The sequence below is a fragment of the Borostomias antarcticus genome, assembly GCF_949987555.1.
Source record: "Borostomias antarcticus genome assembly, chromosome: 18".
NCBI classification, from domain to species: domain Eukaryota; kingdom Metazoa; phylum Chordata; class Actinopteri; order Stomiiformes; family Stomiidae; genus Borostomias; species Borostomias antarcticus.
The window spans coordinates 12,206,463-12,227,654 of NC_140251.1; the positions used below are offsets into that span (position 1 = coordinate 12,206,463).

The 21,192-nt window shown below is 47.8% G+C and overlaps 2 protein-coding genes across 3 annotated transcripts in view; one reads left to right on the forward strand and one right to left on the reverse strand.

The window, feature by feature from the left end:
- Window positions 1–16,842: 16,842 nt before the first annotated feature.
- siah1 (siah E3 ubiquitin protein ligase 1) lies at window positions 16,843–17,817 on the forward strand (the record flags this gene model as incomplete). The annotated part of the gene is made up of 1 exon (XM_084452977.1): window positions 16,843–17,817. One exon carries the CDS (start codon window positions 16,843–16,845, stop codon window positions 17,689–17,691), a length of 849 nt encoding a protein of 282 aa, XP_084309103.1. The 3' UTR covers window positions 17,692–17,817.
- Window positions 17,818–20,233: 2,416 nt separating this feature from the next.
- lonp2 (lon peptidase 2, peroxisomal) overlaps window positions 20,234–21,192 on the reverse strand; it is a 15,020-nt gene continuing 14,061 nt past the window's right edge. For both annotated transcript variants that reach the window (XM_084452958.1, XM_084452959.1), the window contains one exon: window positions 20,234–21,192. This exon is cut by the window's right edge and continues 127 nt beyond it. In XM_084452958.1, coding sequence (XP_084309084.1) covers window positions 21,089–21,192 — 104 coding nt within the window. In that variant the 3' untranslated portion in view covers window positions 20,234–21,088.

The window sequence follows — 21,192 nt, forward strand, 5'->3', positions numbered from 1 at the left end:
TCTCCCCCTCAGCATGTTGTCCTGTCCAGAGAGGAATGTTCAAATTCCATCAGCATTCCGGAACAGCTCAACATTCTCAGGGGTTCCGTTTTCCCCACAATGCCCCCTCCCCTGCCTCTCTCACTCCTCAAAAGACCTTTACTCTCTTCTCCACTCTTGTTCCCTCTTTCAATCTATTTTTCTGCCTCTCTCTATCCCAATTTATATCTCTCACTTCATCAGCTTTTCAAACCCTTGCCCTCTCTTTTTCTAACTTTCCTCCAATGTCAATCCCCTCTCTACCGCTCTCTCCCTCTACCTCTCCCCCTCCCTCTCGTCTCTCTTCCTATAACCTCTCTCTCCCAGTCTACTAGGACAATGTGCTTACATAACCAGTCCCATAATCCGTGGCTCTCAAGCTGGCCCCTCCCCCACCCTCCAGTGCTCTCTCTCCTCCAGCAGCTCTGCTCCCTCTGCCAGCCTATGATCCAGCCCTGCATGGGGAAGAACCCTGCTGGTAACCTGCCTAGATTATCCTGGGTGAAGACATACAGTAAGGTATGACTGTTTAATCCTGAAAAAACTACACAATGCGCTTTACAGAGATACCTCTACATATTCCTACATAACAATCAGGTAATGGGGTGAAGGCAAAGTCACTATAACTGTGCCCTCGGATAGAAGTAAACGTGTGATGTAAATAATCTGACTGAAAGAGATCCTGCCTGATCCCCTGGCATTCAGAGCAAACTGTGTGTGTGTGTGTGTGTGTGTGTGTGTGTGTGTGTGTGTGTGTGTGTGTGTGTGTGTGTGTGTGTGTGTGTTTGTGACAGACAGACAGACAGACAGACAGACACACACACACCTGGGCCTTGACAGTGAATCTTACCAAAACAAAGATTATGATATTCCAAAATAGACCCAGCCTCCAGCACAACAAATATAAATTATTTCTAGACATGATCGCGCTAGAACATACACACAACTCTACCTACCGTGGCCTCAGCATCAGCACCACAGGTAACTAACTTCAACAAACCAGTAAACAACCTGAGAGACAAGGCAAGAAGAGCTTTCTATGCCATCAATCTGGACATCCCAATTCAAATCAGGCTCAAAATAGTAGACTCTATTATGGCTATGAGGTCTGGGGTCCACTTGCCAACCAAGATTTTACAAAATGGGACAAATTGAGACTGCATTCAGAGTTCTGCAAGTTCTGAGTGCATTCAGAGTTCTACTGACACATAAAACAGAGCTAATTGAAATGCCAGTTGACACTAAACAGAGAATACACAGTGTCAGAATACTTGAGCACTCAGGAAGTCCTTGACTACTGTATGTACAGACTCAGTGAGCACAGCTTCGCCTGGTCCCTAGAGGAAACAGACTGTGCACCCACTGCACACAAAAAGAAAAGCGAGCTGCACTTTTTAACTACCTGCCAACTGTACCAAGAGATTAGAGACGCATACATGTACTTCCTACAGATTACAAACACCCCAAAAACATGACTAATGATAAAAAACGTCTATATCTGCTGGGTGAAATACAGCAATGCACAAACACAGCGGCAAGATTTGTGAGCAGCTGTGACAGGAAGGACATCCAATGGAACACAAGAAAAAACAACCACCGTAAAGACTGTCCATCTGTATCCCTGCACTATCTGCACCGCATTGATCTCTGTACATAGATACACTGTACATACAAACAACAGATATCCTTTGTATTTGTAAATGTTACATTTACTTATTCACTTCACACACTTATTTATATTTACATTTATATTTTAAAACAGTAATGTCCACATTGTTCTAGTTATTAGTTTAAGTTCTAGTTATTAGTTTAAGTTATCTTGTGTGTGTCTGTGATATATATATATATATATACATATGTATGTATATATATATATATATACATACATACAGCTCTGTTCTTATTTTAGTATATCTTACATAATTGTACAGTACTATTTTTTGTATTATTTGCTTTGGCAATGTAAACATATCTTTCCCGTGCTAATAAAGCCATTTCAGTTGAATTGAAAAAAAATGTGAGAGAGAGAGAGAGAGAGAGACTGGTCTTCAGTCCCGCCCTGTGCTTGTCTGCATAGAATACTGTCTCTGCCCACTGGAAGCCTGGGTTGACTGGGGTGGGATCAAGTTTCAGTCTCCACTGGCACTGCAGTAAGCAACTGACTGCCTCATGCTGTGTCACTGTCACTCCTTACACCAAGAAACAAGTGCACAGTGAACCTGTCGTCCTCCACCCATTATGCATGTCGTCAGCATGTACAGTTGTGATATTGTGTAAGTGGAATGGGCTTTTCTAGTTTATATAGAGCCAGCATATAGGCTCATCATATTGAATTATAGTGAATTAAAATATCAGGGAATAAAATAGTTACTATGAAAAGAACGTTATGTTAAGAAAAACACACAGAAACATTGAAAAACTAGTGTTACTGCGCCATAGTGGATCTGCTCAAAGCATTCTACAGGGTCTAAGAATGGCCACCAAAAGATACTAAATACCTCAAGCTCTGAACTCTGTGGATTTAGAAAGTAGACAGCCTCCTGAATAGAAAGGTAACAGAATTTCTGAGAGACCAATCTTAGTTTTTATGTATTACAGCAAAATGTACTTGCATGGGAAAAATTAATTATTGTGACCGCCCCCCGGTGGTGGGTTCTGGTACATGTGTGCTGGACACACACATGCACTAACGTAAGGGGTCAATATAAAGTCACCCCACCTCCACTCTCTTCGGTGTTACCAGGTGGGGATAATGGTGGTCTGGTCACAATGCAGGCAGCACAGAGGGAGAGGGAGAAGAATGCTGAAAGCAGTAGCCAGACAGGGACATGCTCTGGACAAAGTGTGACGTGAACTATACTGTGGTTTAGTAGAGCATATCGACGGTAAGTGTAAGCATCTAGTGAAATAGCTTAGTAAGGCACTACAGGTAACTGGAATGTTACATTGTCCTTTGTACAGTAGACTTAGGCTACTATTTAGCCAGCTAAACAATTTGATAATAGAGATGTAACGGTATGAACATCATGATTATAGTGACCGAAATTATCATGGTTATCCAAGGTTGGATGTCGTAGCAAATTAGTTAACACACACACACGTACACACAGACATACAACAGTCCACTTCCGGCTTTAGGCCTGGGCCCAGTACCCCCTTCACCTCACCCTAACCCGGGTCTGTATCCTCTTCCTACCCCCACCCTACCCCTGACCCCTGCCTCTACCTGGACCCAGGCACACTCACACACACACTGAAATACACCAGTCCTGGGCTCAGATCCCCTTCCCCTCACCCTAGACCGGGTCCGTATCCTTTTCCTACCCCGATCCTACCCCTGACCCCTGCCTCTATCTGGGCCCAGGCGCATTCATGCACACACAGACATACACCAGTGTTTGCCATGTCTCTCCTATGATGTTATTAGCCTCTCTTACTCTGAAAATGTAATTTAATGTTATTTATTGCTCTATAAATGTTCTTAGCCGGTAGACAAACATACTCCAGGAGCTTGCTCGATCGCCTCGTTGAGAGGGGTCAGGGAAGAATTTTTACAGCTCACTTATCTGGCCCCCGGGTGATTACTGTTTTTTTGCTTCCCTCTGGAATATGTAGGGGTGGGATGTCTGCCCACCTCCCTTGTTCTCTGTAAAGCGCATTGTGTTGCCTCTGGGTATGAAATGCGCTATATAAATAAAGCTTTGATTGATTGATTGATTGAAGGTTGTATTTTTGAATTGAGCTTTGGTAGAGACTTTTAATGCAAGCGCGTGTAGCGTGCGAGCCAATTGTTGTTGTTTTTTGCACTATATAAAATAAAAAAGCATACATTTGAGATAGTCATATGTCTGGTTCTTTATCATCCTGAACTGATGGTAATGCTTTTGGCCCACATGTGCGCTGCATATAAATTGTTAACAACTCATAGGGTTAAAAAAAACTAACTTACCTAAAAATTACATGTCTGGTCTGTTTACTAACGTTATGCAATTCAGTGGGTGAGTGAGCCTCGTCATGGCTCCAATCTTGCCACGTTTGCAATGAAGTTGTTGCCGTTAATACGGGATTGCCCCATATTGAATAAATAAAATGCACTTTTAATACTGAATCAATACGAGACATTACAATTTTCAAATATTTTGTGCACAGAACTGTAGTGTTGATGGAGGCTCTGAGCTTTGTAGCCGAGCAACCAAATTCAGGCTACTACAGCTAGCCTCTCACGTGTTAGCAAGAAACGGCAAGCCAATCCTATTAGCGATATTGGGCTACCTCGTGTCGCCAGGCTCTCCTCGGGGGAGTAGAGCCTGGTGTCCATTCACTATCAGATTCAAATCCTGTCTAGCGCCTGCCTCTCCAAAAATGTCATCCTGCGGACTAAACTGCCAGACTATCGAAGACCTCTGGCTGTGAAGCCATTTGGTGTAGTGGCCACACTCTGTACTGCAAGTCACCCAGTTGCTCACCCAGCGCAAGTCAAAAAAGTTAAAGTCGCACAGAAATGAAAAAAGCATTCTGTCTCATTTTGGTTCACATAATTAGTCATAGTGTTCACCTATTCAACAATGTATGCCAAAAAAATTACAAAATTCTACTTTTGCTGTAATCTTATATCAAAGTATATAATTTCTTACTTCCTGTAAAACGGTAGGTCACGTGCAATTACGACAACAGGTACCTTAGATTTTAATCCAATTTAAGCCAAAATCTCAAGACATCCACTCGTCAATCAACGCTATCCTTCTATTGAATCTGTCTAAAGTTCTTAAAACCCGTCCACTTGTCAATGTTCCAATCAAATTCCTCTAAACATTATGTCCCACCCTCATAGCTTGTTTGCGTTTGAAATACTCAAACTACGGAAGTTAGATCTCAAACGTCCGTTTCTGTCTATTAATACATCCATGGTTTCTGTGCGACTTTAAAACCAGCTAGGCCCGGTTGGTCACGTGACTCATTTGGGCCCAGAAATACTTTTTTTCCCCATAGACATACGTAGGGAATGAAACGGCTGAGGAAATGAAATGGCTGAGGAAAGAAACAATGTTCTGTGTATCACTCAAAGTCAAAAACAGCTCTTTTTTAAATCATTGGGTCCATTTTTATTTAGAAGCCGCCACCCAGGTAGCCAGCCCAATCGGGCCGATTCCGGCTATGTGTCGGTGCACTCGGCTGTGTTCTGGCAGTGGCTCACCTAAATTGAGCTGGATCTGTCCCAATAATGGCTGCCAGATTTGGCTAGGTTAGGGGTGTGTGGACTTGGGCCGATTGCATACGAGAATTGGCACATTTTGCTTCTTAAATTAAATGTATTTATTATACTTTGAGTGTCGTACAATCCAAATCTCGTGTTTTCCCAGACACAGATTGAGGGACCCACAACGCCATTGAAAAGGCAGATGCTGGTTCAGTTTCGGCAAACGGGTACGGGCCAGTGTACTTGGGCCGATTCTGGGGCGTCATTCTTGCCAGATCTGGGCCAAGTTAGTTCTTCCAGCCTGCTGGATTTGGGCCATTATTGGGCCAAACCATTTTGGCTACAGTACCTGGAGCAAGAGCTGGAGTTACAGCTGTTCCTTTCCCCATGTATGCGCATGGCAGCACCACAGTGGTCTCTGGGAAAAGGGACAGTAAAACACAACTGCCTATGTCAATTGGTCCACAGGAAGTAAGAGGTTTTAACTTTTTCGGCTTCATGTGCTGGGTGAGCAACTTTCATTGGAATGAATGGGCAGCCATCTTTTAATGCCGTATCCAGTTATTATAATACCAGTAAAATGTAAAGCAATTCGCCCCAGAATATCTAGAGCTCACCTACTCCAAACCTGTCATCCGCTGGCAGATTAAACCTCGCCCTGTCCAATCTAAAATGCAAAGAGAATGGCACAAACCTGTGGCCAAAAAAATATTACCGAACGGGCCTACCGGGCCCAGGGGCCCAAGACCTCAGGGGGCCCTTTGCATTTCTTGTTGCAAAACACCGATTTAGGGTGAGATTCCTTACACAAACATCAAAAAAACATAGTTATTTTGAACAGTTTATAGGGGCCCACGTCTTTTTTTTCTTTTTTTTTAAAGAGAGGAGCCTGTGTGGGCTACAGTACATATTTTCTATAGCCTACTCGTTAATCTAATGGGTGGGAATGTAGGCTACCCTTCCATAGATAAATGAGTAGGCCATAAAACTAGTCTATAGAGGGCACTATTAAAGTTTGTGAACTTGAGACAGATCACACAGGTGCAGGTCACAGGATGTAGGGGAGTGGGTGGGAGCTGGTAGGGAGGCGGAGGCTGTAGGGGGGTGGGGGGAGCTGGTAGGGAGGCGGAGGCTGTAGGGGGGTGGGGGGAGATGGTAGGGAGGCAGAGGCTGTAGGGGGGTGGGGGGAGCTGGTAGGGAGGCAGAGGCTGTAGGGGGGTGGGGGGAGCTGGTAGGGTGGGGGGCCCCTCTACACGTCCAGGCCCAGGGGCCCATTTTTACATGATCCATCTATGACTGTGGCTATTGGTTTAGTGTTAATCTCTGTGGATTTAGAAAGTAGACAGCTTTCTGTGTATAATAGACTATACTTTTACTGAAACACCAAGCATAGTTTTTATGTACAAAGCAAAATGTACTTGGCATTGGAAAAATTAATTGTGGCAGTGTCCTCTGGTGGTGGGTTCTGGTACAACATGTGCACTCACGTATAGGCTACAGGGGACAGAAGTCCCCACCTTTGGCGTTGCTGGATGGGGGACAGAATTATGGATATAGACCAGCTTGGCTGTTCAAGAATTCCTGTGCTGTTCCTCCCTGACAGTGTGAAGAGAGAATAGCTACCTATATGCTATGGACCCACGACCTGCCCTCCTGACACCTTATGCACCTGGACTGTAGAAGGCTACCATACAATTATCTTTCACACACTGTATATCTTACATGGGAATCCGTTCAATTATAATCAAGTACGACCACATTAATATTTGCAATACTATACACACCAATATCCTCGTCTACACCTAATTATTAAATCCCCTAGACAATAGTAGGCCAACACTTGATGCGATTGGCGGCGGCAAAGCCAATCATAGAAACCGCGGTCCATACACTTGAATTCAGTCTTTATCATTCATGATCCCTTGTAATAGCATCCGAGCAGAAGCACGTGGCAGGTAAAGGTATCGCTGTTTCCTTATTCCTAGACAGGGTCCCTCAACTATTAATTATTCAGTCACTTTTAAGTTGCCTAGGCTGCAAAATATAGTTTGGAAATGTTGTAAATAGGAAAAGCAACACAGCATGAACCTTTGCCCGTGAAATGAATGCTTGTCCTCACTTTCAGTCATCTTACAAAGCATTTGTGCAAAGCGCGCTCCCGCGACAACAACTGTGCGCGTACCCGAGACCGGCGACTACTTAAAGACAGGCGTCTCTCGTCTCCCCTAACAGTACATTGCGAATGTGGGAACATCGAGCTAGCGAGTGAAGGACGGTAAAGAGGGGTCCCTTGTGGATTACTTCACGAATGCTAGCTAGCTAGTTGCAATTGTTTTAAAGGATATTTCCTATCAAGGTAAGGACTGGCCCGGGACACCGAATACGCTGCCTTTATTGTTGGTATATCTTCGAAAAACAACACCGACCCATGTCCACAACACAGGCTAGCTAGGCTAGCCACCTAGCATGGAGGGGGAAGGCCTTGTAGCTAGGCTACGCCGTTGTGTTCCCTGGTTGTTGGTTTAGCTTAGCACAGCTTAACTAGGCCCGGTGGGTTTCTCTTTGCCAGACAGGGGGCACATATGTTACATTGATATGTAGGATATACCTTTTATTTGACCACTGGGGCAATGATTTCATCTCATCTGTCCAGTATGGACTGCAAAACCCTGGCTATCTAGCTCACGTTAGCTAGCCATCGATGGGAGGTGAAGAGTCGGTTTGCTAGCGTTAGCTACTATGGGCTGACGGTCGTGCTAGCTAGCTTTGCCGAATAACTACGCTGAAGACTGCATTGGACTAGCTAGTGAACGTACAAGCTAGCATAGGATGCTACCTAACGATAGCTAAATGTTATGGTTGAAAAGCCATCTTGTTGCAGTCAGCAGTACCAACGCTGTGTTAGCTGGCTGAGTAGATGGATAGCTAACAATACACGTTCGCTAGTTAGTAAGGACAATCGGTTAACTCATCCAAGATGAGTGGGTTATGATTTGACTTTGGGTCAGCTAACGACTGTAGGCAGGCAGGTGGGTAGATGGCTAGATAGCTAGTGAGTTGATTAGATAGCTAGTGAGTTGATTAGATAGCTAGTAAGTTGATTAGATAGCTAGTGAGTTGATTAGATAGCTAGTGAGTTGATTAGATAGCTAGTGAGTTGATTAGATAGCTAGTGAGTTGATTAGATAGCTAGTAAGTTGATTAGATAGCTAGTGAGTTGATTAGATAGCTAGTGAGTTGATTAGATAGCTAGTGAGTTGATTAGCCTTTTGCTGAAGCTTTGTTGATTAGATAGCTAGTGAGTTGATTAGCCTTTTGCTGAAGCTTTAGCTAACATCGCTAGCTAACCCTCCCAACACGGTATGGACCAGTCCCATCTACTAGGACCACTAATTAGGTAGAAGAACTACTATCACATATAGGTCTGAGGTTATTGAACCCCATCACCTTTTGAATATTGCTGATTGAATGTCATAAGCAATATAACATTGACTATGGTCGTTAGTTTAGCAAGTTATTTATAAACGTGGACAATCCCATTGAATGATCGTAACGTTACAGCCAGGTGGACGTTGGCACCTTAGGTTGGATTGCTAATAGGATTTGCACCTCCTGGAACCTAAGGTCTGTCATCAATTAGTGTCTGTTGCTCCTGTTTTGTCTGCTGTGACTTGTTGTTAATCTGGAATGATGATCTGCCCCGAAGAGATGAACTTAAGCATTCCGGCAACCTGCAGTCCAGCATTATGCTTTCTGGGACCAACCCCCTGGTTCTAATGTTGTCAAGATGGCGGGGGAGGTTAGCGAGGTAGCTATCCATAAGGGATCGTCTTAATCCTAAGCATTTTAGCTTTCTGGGATCCGTGTTACCTGTAGTATATTAATCTTTAGTTATCTTACGTTATAATTAGTTGGATATCGTTACGTAAGGCATTTTGTGAAACTGTCCGCCAGCTCTCCGTGCAGCCATCCTAGCGAGGTATGTTTTGATTTGTGTGGATGTCAACTAGCTAGCAACTATATTCCAAAATTGGTCCCGTCAATGAATATTCATCTTAAATGTCTCGGGACCCGTGTTGCTCTTCATGTGTGCGCTGTTTACATAAAGCTGGGGTGGGTTGCCAAAGCTGAATTCTGCGACTCGTTGATGTCTAGTTGTACCTATAAACAATGCACCATAGATCACCCTCACCATGGGCTTGTTTTGGCTCCGTTTCCTGGGTCCGTCTCGGTGACTGGTTCACTAGAGAGTAGCTAGCTGAAAGCCAGTCCCTTTGTCGCTCCGTGACTAGATGGCAGCTGCACATGCCCGGTCAGTGAATAGGAGCCGGTCACCCCCAGAAAGTGACAGCTGTTTCTCTTCTAGCAGCGGGAGCTCCTGCCGGGTGACTCATTAGCTCTGGGGCAGTGAGGTAATTCTATCCTCCTTACCAGTGCTGGAGGGAGTCCCTGGCCTCTACCTCTCTCCGGGCCTCTCTTGTCTGCCTCCGGTCTCACTTTCTTACGCACTCACTCTGCATCTCAGCCTTTATCGTTCTCTCTCACTGGAGTGTCAGTCACAATAAGAAACACGATACCACTTGGAGTGTGTGCTTTTGTGTAGGTGTGGTTGTGCAGCAGGCACTCTGTATATGTGGCATGGATATTTGCAGGTGGAGAGTCGCCAACCTTCAGGCTTGGTTCTTCTCTCTTGCAACCATGCTGCTTGTCCCTGTCATGTTTAGAAAGTAGTAGGCCCCATGCACATCCCCAAACCTTCTAATGCCAAAGCTGGGCTAACCCTAGAATTGAAGGACACACACTGTTTGATAAAGGCTTCTCCAGCCTTATTCCCAGGGGCTCTACCAGATGCTGGGTCTGCTTGCGTCAATAGGATGTCAGTTGCCACAACAGCTAACCTCCCATCACAGTCTATAGAATCTATACATGACCTTGTATTAACACATTATTGACACATTATTGAGTTATCTGGTACAGTGAGTGTACTGATTGTGGAGGGGTGGTGTCCTGCTCCTGAATGGGTGTGAGGCAGGGATCCGTGGATTGATACTTCACCTTCTCACTGTGCAAGGCATAATTTGTGGTGTGTGATTTGTTTGTTTACCCTGTTCTCTTGCTCTCTCTGTCTCTCTCTCTCGTTTTTCTTTCAGAGGTCCCCATATTTCAAGAGCAAAAGAGAGCCTTATTTGGGAATCATATGGACGAAGGCAAGTTACCTCCCTCTTGTCTGTCGCTTGTCTGTCGTCCTGTCTGTGCAGATTTATTTTTTTTCCCCAGTGAGGTGAAATGTGGGCAAGCAGATCAGTAGGTAAAGAAGGGTGAGTCTACGGGAGGGTGAGTCTACGGAAGGATAGAAGCGGATATCTAATGGAAGGAGAAGGGGTGGGGGGTGAAGAGAGAGGGAGGGGCAGAGAAGAGAAAGGAAAGAGGAGAAAAGGTCTTGACCCTCAGCTGGCACCGTAAATACCCTCTGTCCATCTGGAGAGCGTACCAACTGGACTCTCCCACCTTAACCCTCCTGTGTCCAAAACTATGCCTTACACCCCCGCCAACCCCCAGTAGAATCAGGGGTACCTAGAGAAAGCCGGGTAGGTGTTAGTAGCACCATGGTGGAAACTCCCTCCCCAGGCTACCCCCTCTACCCGTCAGTCACCGTGCTGTTCGGTAGTAGGTGTAATGAGGTCATTGTGTGCAGGACCGGCTCTGCTTTCAGTGTTTCCTGTATGAAGGTGTGTCCTGCTACAGAGTTTCCACTAGCACAGCCGGACTAGCCTGCCTGACTGGCCTTCCTAGAACCCAGTCGACCGCAGACCATCCCCACCCCCTTCCCGCCCGGCTGGGTATGGTGCTCTCTGCTGCTGCGTACACCTGCAACATCCACCCTACTCCTCCTCTTTCCCCTCAGCACCACACACACACACACACACACACACACACACACACACACACACACACACACCTAGAGTCAGCTAAGGTTACCATCACTGCAGTCAGCTGAGAGCTTACACACACACACACACAGCAGCTGGGGCAGCATCCACAGAGTGCACTTAAACCATGTCATAAGGCTGCATTCTAAGCACTGTTGTCCTACAGTGCCAGTGCCGCATGCTAGCCCAAGCCCTGCTGATATGCCTGCCTGGGCTACTGGTGAGGCTGGTGGGATGACTAGAGATCTGTCTGGATAGCTAGGTAGCTGTTGGTCTGGGCAGGCTTACTGGATTGGCTGGGCTGAGTGAGTGCTGGCTGACAGAGCACTATAAATAGCGGGAGTTTTATCTCAGCAGATGTGTTTACAGACGGTCTCCCTGACACCTACTCTATCCTCTCTCTTCCTATCGTCTTCTGCCCCCCCCCCCTTCTCTCTCGGTCTCTATCCTCCCACGGATTCCCTCTTAATCCCCTCTCCTTTTTCACTCCAACTTTATCCCCCCTCTCTCACCTCCCTGTCTGTCTGCACACTATCTGTACATAGCCACTGCTCTGTGTCACAGTGCCTATGGCTGGCTGGCTAGCTAGCTACTTACTGTGCTCTGCTGGGCGTGTTGATTATATAAAGCAGCAGCAGCAGCAGTGCCAGCGTGGGTGGGGCCACATAGACACAGACAGCCCCGCCCGGCCCCAGGGAGGGAACATCCATACAAGCCCCTCCCCTCTCCCACCTCTGCTCTCCTCTGTTGCCATCCTGTCCTACCTCACACACACGCGCCCGCCCGCCCCACGGCTCAAGCACCAGCCCAGTTACCAGGGCAATGCGGGGCAGGACAGGAAGCGGCTCACATACACACACACACACATCTGAATTCACTTTACTGTCTGGCTGTTCTCTATACTACTGTGAAAATCTCTGCACTTCTGTTCTCCCCCTTGGCCAAAAATAGACTTCCATCGTGTGTGTGTCTGTGCGTGTGTGTGCGTGCGTGTGCGCTGGACCTGATTCAATCCCTGACTCAGTCAGTGTCTACTTCTCCTGCAGTCTGTGCCCCCTGCTTGCCTCTGCTCTGGTCAGTCATTCTCAGTGTACAGCAGACTGCTCCATCACCCAGTCTGCAGTCCTGAGTAGGGGGAGGAGAGGCCCAGTGCAGTGTCACCCCAGCTGGGCCCCTGGGTCCTATTCTCCCATGTCCTCCAGGCCCATGGCTGCTCTAATACAACCTTCATGTGGCTGTGCTGCTGTTGTCTGAAAATGGAGCTTCCCCGCTTCCCCAAACACGCAGACTTCTCCCCCAAGCATCCAGAGACCTGCAGCAGACCAGGGGCATCATTTAGAAATGTTGCGTCAAAGGAATGCGTACACCATTTTCTACGCAAACTTTGGGATTTATACATTTTATATTTAAAAAAAAAACACAGGAGAATGTGCTTACCTCCACGGAAACTCTGACCCATGCTTACGCACATGAGAAAGGTTGGATGAAAGCATGAACTTGAAATGCTTTGAAATTGATAAGCTTTGTGTAAAATAAATCGACATATTACCTCTCACATATTGGGCTATGCATGAAGTGTTCCCTGGAGTGCCCACGAATTTAGGATAAAAGGCTAAATACAAAGATGTTTTTTCAAAAGAACCCCTCAAATATCTTGCACAGTTTAATCTGGAATCATGTTTAATTGGATCTGTATTTAACATGCTATGAAATGTATTATAAATGTGACAAATTAGCCTATGTTTCATATATTGTTACATTATCACGTGTTCGTGGGTGTGTATAAAAAGGCATGCAATTAAATGTGTAATGATGACAGTGGCCTACAAGACCTTCCATTTCACACTGTTTATGTTGTCGGGCTATGCAGGGACTCCATGGCCAACAAGTTGTCTTTACTGTATCAACTATGCATATCACACTTATTAAAGCAACAGCTACATGTTATGAAATGTATTCTTATAATAAGGTGAACTGTAGGACGAATTACATTTAAACTGCTGTTGGATAACTCAGTCGGTCAGATATGACTGCAGTTTCTTATCACAGTGGCGCAGATAGGGAATGAACGCAAGATCTATGAGACTAATATTTTTGTGCACTTGTAAATGAAGCATCAGGGGGTGATTTGGCACGCGTCTTGTTCCACCAGTAGTTGCCTATAAGTATAAATGGTCGGTGAAACGCCCCATTTTAATATCCATACTGACAGCATGACAACAGTGACTGCGAATCCTGAAAGAAAGGCTAAAAAGAAATGAAATTTCACCCAGTGTGCAAATGGCAGTTCTTGTAGGGGAGGTTGAAGCGAGAAATATTGTTTGGTGGACACAGTGTGGGATTACAAATGTCAAGAAGTCGTCAGAGTGGCAGCGTGGGGCGGACGCTGTGAATGCCGCTGACTCACAAGGTCGGACCCTTCAGAAATGAAGAAGTGGTCCGACGTAAAAATAGAGGCCAAAAGGTGCATGAAGTTGTGCGTTACTCATTGGTACCTGGAAGCCAGCCATCACGCACAGCTCCGGCCTCAAGCCTGCGCCCAACACTGCCGTTTCTCCATATGAACGGGTCATCGGTAGTTTGTACCACAGACAGGGAAAGGAGGCACCGGAGCTAAACCCCGAATGGGGTTCTCAAATGGGCGTACGTTGCATGTTCCACCGGGGTCGGTGGTGTTGCAGCTAAGCAGCGGGAGGCCAGCGGCTGTGTTAACAGATAGTCCTGGAAACGCAGAGACACGCCATCCACGCTCTTAACCCGAGACACGCCATCCACGCTCTTAACCCGAGACACGCCATCCACGCTCTTAACCCGAGAGACGCCATCCACGCTCTTAACCCGAGAGACGCCATCCACGCTCTTAACCCGAGAGACGCCATCCACACTCTTAACCCGAGAGACGCCATCCACGCTCTTAACCAGAGAGACGCCATCCACGCTCTTAACAGAGAGACGCCATCCACGCTCTTAACCAGAGAGACGCCATCCACCCTCTTAACCAGAGACGCCATCCACGCTCTTAACCAGAGAGACGCCATCCACGCTCTTAACCAGAGAGACGCCATCCACGCTCTTAACCAGAGAGACGCCATCCACGCTCTTAACCAGAGAGACGCCATCCACGCTCTTAACCCGAGACGCCATCCACGCTCTTAACCAGAGACGCCATCCACGCTCTTAACCAGAGACGCCATCCACGCTCTTAACCAGAGAGACGCCATCCACGCTCTTAACCAGAGACGCCATCCACGCTCTTAACCAGAGAGACGCCATCCACGCTCTTAACCAGAGAGACGCCATCCACGCTCTTAACCAGAGAGACGCCATCCACGCTCTTAACCAGAGAGACGCCATCCACGCTCTTAACCAGAGAGACGCCATCCACGCTCTGAACCAGAGAGACGCCATCCACGCTCTGAACCAGAGAGACGCCATCCACGCTCTGAACCAGAGAGACGCCACCCATGCAAGGTTGTCAAGAAGGTGGAAGGAAATAATTTTTTTGTCACAGTCTGTGCTTTGAGAGGATTACTCAAATAGTTTATTTATTAAATTAGTTGTTTCCATACATTAGGTGCTTACAAGTGACCCATCACATCCACACGCTGGCGCACGGCAGCTGTTTGGTTCAAACGCCTGGGGTTAGAGTTCAAGGTTGGGGCTAATACAACGAACAGTGTCGGGGGGGTAAAGCCACATTCCTTCACTGTGCCACATTATTGATTAATGAAAGCAAATTCACTCTCACTCTGCCATTATAACAACAGGAATGTAGTCAATGGCACCTGTTACATTTGGGAAACCGGACATTGCTGAAAATTGCACTTTGTTATTTCCCTGTTCACCCATCATGTAAGGAAGCTTTAGGTAGAGGTGCATCAATCCAGTTATACCTCTAAACACATCTGGCATAACGCGGCTAAAGGTTGTCTGAGAGATTCCTGAACCATCACCCAATTCCCCTTTGAAAAGTGCAGTTTGCTAGAAATCCAAGGGTTGTCAAGACTTGAAGTGGGACAGGCTTGGTTTCTGCAGGTGCTTCTCTGTACAGTTGGGCCTACTACAGCACAGAGATCCAAGAGGACAGCTCTTGGGCCTACTACAGCACAGAGATCCAAGAGGACAGCTCTTGGGCCTACTACAGCACAGAGATCCAAGAGGACAGCTCTTGGGCCTACTACAGCACAGAGATCCAAGAGGACAGCTCTTGGTAATGGGAACCGGCTCGTAAACCACTCATTGGCCAGTAAATCTCGCTGGTCTCTGAAAATTTGCTCTCTCCGAATTCTTCCATTCGCCAAATCTTCCAACAGTGACAAAGCAGTTCTTGTGCGTCATTGCGCATTGTAATTGCATGTCATTTTATACCCACCTATGACGAGTGATGACGATATATGAAACACTTGTATCTACCTCTGCCTTGACTGAGGCATTGAAAACGGCATCAGTTTAAACACAATTTGTCCATCTATTTACCTTATTCATGACAAATTTCTTAACATAAGTATTATTTAATAATTACAGATGCAGTGAAATGATTCCCGATTAAACTGTACAACATATTTGTGGGGTTCTTTTGCAAAAACTAATGTTTGTATTTATTATCCTAAATATAGTAATTTATTTTATTTATTTATTTACTTTTAATGTGCACTCCAGGGAACTCTTCATATATAACACGTGAGAGGTAGTGTTTCAATTTATTTTTCACTGGTATCAATTTCAAAGCACTTTTCGAGTTTCATCCTTCTGCCATCGGAGTTGTAGTTTGTCTAGTTTGTGCGCATGCATGGTTCAGTGTCCATGGAGGACCGCACATTCTCCCGTCAACTTTGTTTTTTAGACATCCCAAAGTTTGCTTAGAAAGTGGTGTACGCCTTCTTTTGTGCCTGCCCGACATTTCTAAATGAGGCCCCTGGTCTGGATCATATCCTAGCGTTCTCCTCGTGAGGCAGATGCTGCTGGAGGCCTGTCCCGCTCTGGATCTGCCTCCCTCTACCTCATGTAGCTGGTATTCCGTCTCTGCCAACCTCTGGAGCTTAGGCTGTTGATCTGCTGCCCAGATCCAGACCTAGCCAGACAGACTCTAGTCCACATCCAGACCTAGCCAGACAGACTCTAGTCCACATCCAGACCTAGCCAGGCAGACTAGTCCACATCCAGACCTAGCCAGACAGACTCTAGTCCACATCCAGACCTAGCCAGACAGACTCTAGTCCACATCCAGACCTAGCCAGGCAGACTCTAGTCCACATCCAGACCTAGCCAGGCAGACTAGTCCACATCCAGACCTAGCCAGGCAGACTCTAGTCCACATCCAGACCTAGTCCATGTGATGAGTTGGCCTATATGCTGTTCTGCCGTTTACCACTGTGTCCTGATGTGCTCTCTCTCTCTCACACACACACACACACACACACTATCTCACTCTCTCACACACTCTCTCTCTCACACTCTCTCTCTCACACACTCTCTCTCTCACACATTCTCTCTCTCACCCCCTTCCCTCCTCCCGTAGCATGTGTCTCACCTGAATCTGATGGAACTCTTTCCTGGGTGAAACGTTAGGTTTGAGGGGAGAATAAAGCGCAGGACCGCAGTATATACCGTGTGTGCAGGACGTTTCCTTTCTTGAATTTCTCTCTCGCCTCTCACTCTGCCTCTGACTTCACTCTCTCTCCCCCCCCCCCCCCAGAGATGAGTCGCCAGACTGCCACCGCCCTGCCCACAGGCACCTCCAAGTGCCCCCCTCCCCAGCGTGTGCCCACCCTGTCCGGCACCACGGCCTCCAACAGCGACCTGGCCAGCCTGTTCGAGTGCCCCGTCTGCTTCGACTATGTGCTGCCGCCCATCCTGCAGTGCCAGAGCGGCCACCTGGTGTGCAGCAACTGCCGGCCCAAGCTCACCTGCTGCCCCACCTGCCGCGGCCCACTGGGCTCCATCCGTAACCTGGCCATGGAGAAGGTGGCCAACTCGGTCCTGTTCCCCTGCAAGTACGCCTCGTCCGGCTGCGAGGTCACGCTGCCCCACACGGACAAGGCGGAGCACGAGGAGCTGTGCGAGTTCCGGCCCTACTCCTGCCCGTGCCCCGGCGCCTCCTGCAAGTGGCAGGGCTCGCTGGACGCCGTCATGCCCCACCTGATGCATCAGCACAAGTCCATCACCACGCTGCAGGGCGAGGACATCGTGTTCCTGGCCACGGACATCAACCTGCCGGGCGCCGTGGACTGGGTGATGATGCAGAGCTGCTTCGGCTTCCACTTCATGCTGGTGCTGGAGAAGCAGGAGAAGTACGACGGACACCAGCAGTTCTTCGCCATCGTGCAGCTCATCGGCACGCGCAAGCAGGCCGAGAACTTCGCCTACCGGCTGGAGCTCAACGGGCACCGCCGCCGGCTCACCTGGGAGGCCACGCCCCGCTCCATCCACGAGGGCATCGCCACGGCGATCATGAACAGCGACTGTCTGGTGTTCGACACGTCCATCGCCCAGCTGTTCGCTGAGAACGGCAACCTGGGCATCAATGTCACCATATCCATGTGCTGAGGCTCAGGCTGCCAGGACTCACACTGACTGGAGGGGGAGGGGGGCAGCCAGCCATACAGCTGGCGCACACACACGGCTCTTTTGAGGACGTACACACACTGATACACAGTCTTTCTTCCTCTCTCTCACTCACGCACTCACTCACACTCTCTCTCTCTCTCACACACACACACACACACACACAGTTTTTCTCTCTCCCTCACACATCCACAACGATACTCACTCTGACATTTCAGACACTGCAGGACTCCTGCGGTCGTACTGTACTGGGGCTGTTTGGGGGGAGGGGGGTATCCCAGGGTGCACTGGGGCTGTTTGGGGGGAGGGGGGTATCCCAGGGTGCATTGCCTCTGCGTTGGCAAACTCTCTGACAAGAGTTGTGAGAGCGTTGTGTTCTCTGACCCTGGTGGGACTCTTTAGAGAATTTATTTTCAGTGAAACCCTCTGATCAGAGAATATGTTCTGCGGTGGAACCCTCTTGCCAGAGTGTGCATGTTCTCCAGTGGAACTCTCCAGCCAGAGAGACGGTTCTGCTGTGGAACTCTACCTAGTCCTACCCCCCAGGGTTCTGTCTGAGGTCTATATTAGTCCACTAAAGGCAGTCCAGCTCTTCACAGGATGACTAGGAACCACCACCTCCAGGAGACAGTGCTACAGGTGGGTTCTGCTGGTCACCTGCCCACCTGGTCCTGCAGCAGGGTGGGGCGGGGGAGAGGGGGGCAGGGGCAAGGTGGCCCAGTTCCCTGGATGAAGACTGGGGCTGGGGGGGGAGATGAACGAAATTAGACGAGGGGTGGGGGGGTGTATGTTTTTATTCTTTTGTTTTTGTTTTTTTTAAAGAGGAAAAAAAAACATTTCAAAGTGAAATTTAATTTTCTTTGAGTTCCATTTATTATTGTTAAGTTGTTGTTTTTTTTTGGGGGGGGAGGGTTAAGTTTCTGTGGTCCTTGAGTTTCTTACTTGGCTGAGAAGAGAGGACAGGAGAGCGGCAGGTATAGTTAGTGTGTGAGTGTGAGCGAGTGTGTGTGTGTGTGTGAGAGTGCATGTGCACGAGTGTGTATGTGTGTGTGATAGAGAGAATGTGTGTGTGAGAGAGAATATGGACTGATACTGAGCTAGGCAGGACGGTCTCGGCTCCAACCACTGAATATCACACCTGGACAGACGGAGGGGGGGGGTATTTCTACAGTTATAATGTTATTATTGTTATTATTAAATGGAGATATCATAATTATCATTTTTGTAATGACTTTTAATGAATGAAAAAGGCTGTCGTAACCTCGTGGCTAATCTTCAGTGTTTGTAGATAAGTGTTGTTCTCTCTGAAGGCTTAAATGCTTCTTTTTTGTTTTGGGCTTTTTGTAAGTTCAATTTTCTTGTTGATTGTCCCTCTGTCTGTTTTCTGTTTGTTTGTGAGGGGAGGGGGCGGAGCCAAGCCAAACACCTGTGTGGATTCATAGTACTGTTGCTGGTCCTCATCTCTTTGGTTCTTCGGTTATATTGTCATTAAATAAATCTATCTTTTTCATACCTTGTGCAATCTCTCCCTAGCTGTTATTTAAATTTTACTGATGCTGTTGATCAAACAGAGTGTGTGTTGTTGTACAGATGATGTGTGCACTAGATTGAGAGAGTAGGTGTGTGCGGTCAAGACGGTTAGGCCTCGTCAGTGTGGTTGTGCAGTTTTCAGATGATCAGAGAAACTGTTCCAGCTCCACCCAGCCACAGCTGACCCCCCGCCCACCCTCGTCACTAACCAGCCTGCTGGCTGACGGAGGAGTCTGGCCTATTTCAGCTTTCAGAATCCCTCCCTCAGCCAGCTGGAGCTCTCTGTCTCTCCCCCTCTAGCCCGGGGCCAGCTGGAGCCCTCTGTCTCTCCCCCTCTAGCCCGGGGCCAGCTGGAGCCCTCCGTCTCTAGCCCAGGGCCAGCTGTGGTCGGGGCGCTGCCCTGGTCCGCCCCACTCTCCCTGGATGACTGCTTCTCTCTGGAGGAGCGTAATTACCCAAAGGCCCCCTGGGTGTCCCTGGGAGTCTGGCGCTGGAAACATACGCCTCCTGTCTCACTCTTAACACAACACTAGATCTAAAACACCACTTTCACAACAGCACCGTTCTAGAGCGCGACTGCGACTCCACTCTTTGAAGCACAAATCTAGAGAACAGTTCCATCAGTCTAGGGGGAGTAGCAGACGGGGGTGGGGGTCTATGCCAGATTAGCCCTGGGGCAGGAGGCTTGACTGGCCTGCTGGAGTAACACCTGAGCCCCACCTGCTCGATCTCTCAGAGGGTCGTACAGTAGCAGCACGGCAGCCAGCCTGCTACTGTGAACCATGCTACCGTCCTGTGGTCTCCAGTCATCCCTCCCACACCACCAGCCCCCAAGGAGGCCAGAGGCAGTTGGCTGAGTGATGTCATATGTTCAACTCTCGCACTGCTCCATTGCCTTCGCACAAACACACACTCTCTACCCTCCGGTGCTGAGCTGCTGGGCTTTCTAGAAGGAACTTCAGTAAGACGTAGGCAACCACCAATGTTTAACATTATTTATTTTCATCCATTAGAGACCGTGTTTAAGATCAGTAAGCAGCTGTTGCACAGCCAGTTAGGGACAATCCTACTGAACCTTAATATGCTGAATGTTCATGTCAGTCGTACATACAGTCACTTTGATTTCAAGTCAGCTGTGTCAACTCGGCATCAAACTGAATCAAGTCCCGCTCCCATGTAGGCTCACACAGAGAGCACAGTTTCTGCTAACAGGATTTCATTCTTCTTACTTCAAATTTGACCTAAAACCCCCGTCTTGTATGTGAAACCTCTAGCGCCGCCTCTGTTCCCTCCTCCATCTCCAATCTATAGTCAGCAGGGCGGGTTCAGGGCTGGAGATAGCCCTGTGTCGCCAGAGCAACCCTGCTGAGAGCTGAGACACTGATAGGTTAAATGTCTAAATGAACAGTGAGTATGTGAACTCTGGTCTGGGTCTTCTCCGGGTTCCTCCAGGCCAGGGTTCTGATGTTCAGACGGTCTTGTTCTCCCTACAGTCCTTCTCACCCCGAGAACCACAAGGCATGACCGAGCGACACAGCAGAATGTTTCTCAATACTAATACTGTTACACCTTAAATTGTACAACTGTTACAGCTAATATTGTTACTAAATCCTGTCCCCTGTTAATTAAATGTCCCCCGTTAATCAAACGTCAGATACGTTTCAAAGATATCAACTTTAGTCAAGAAGGACAGGAAAAACAAAGGTAGGAAAAGACACAAATACAACACAAGAGACTGTTGTTCTACAGTACGTCCTGTATTTGTGGCGTCTTTCCAGATGCTGGACCAGCTCTTAACGAGGCCATGAAATGACCTGGATCTGATAGGACTAATCAGACAGACGGCCAATCACAGCTTGCTAGCGAGGTGTGGGTGCGTCAGGGGTGCGGTGGCTACAGGGAACCCCCCATCGAAGGCAGCGTTCAGAACCTCGTCCAGATTGGCCGCCAACA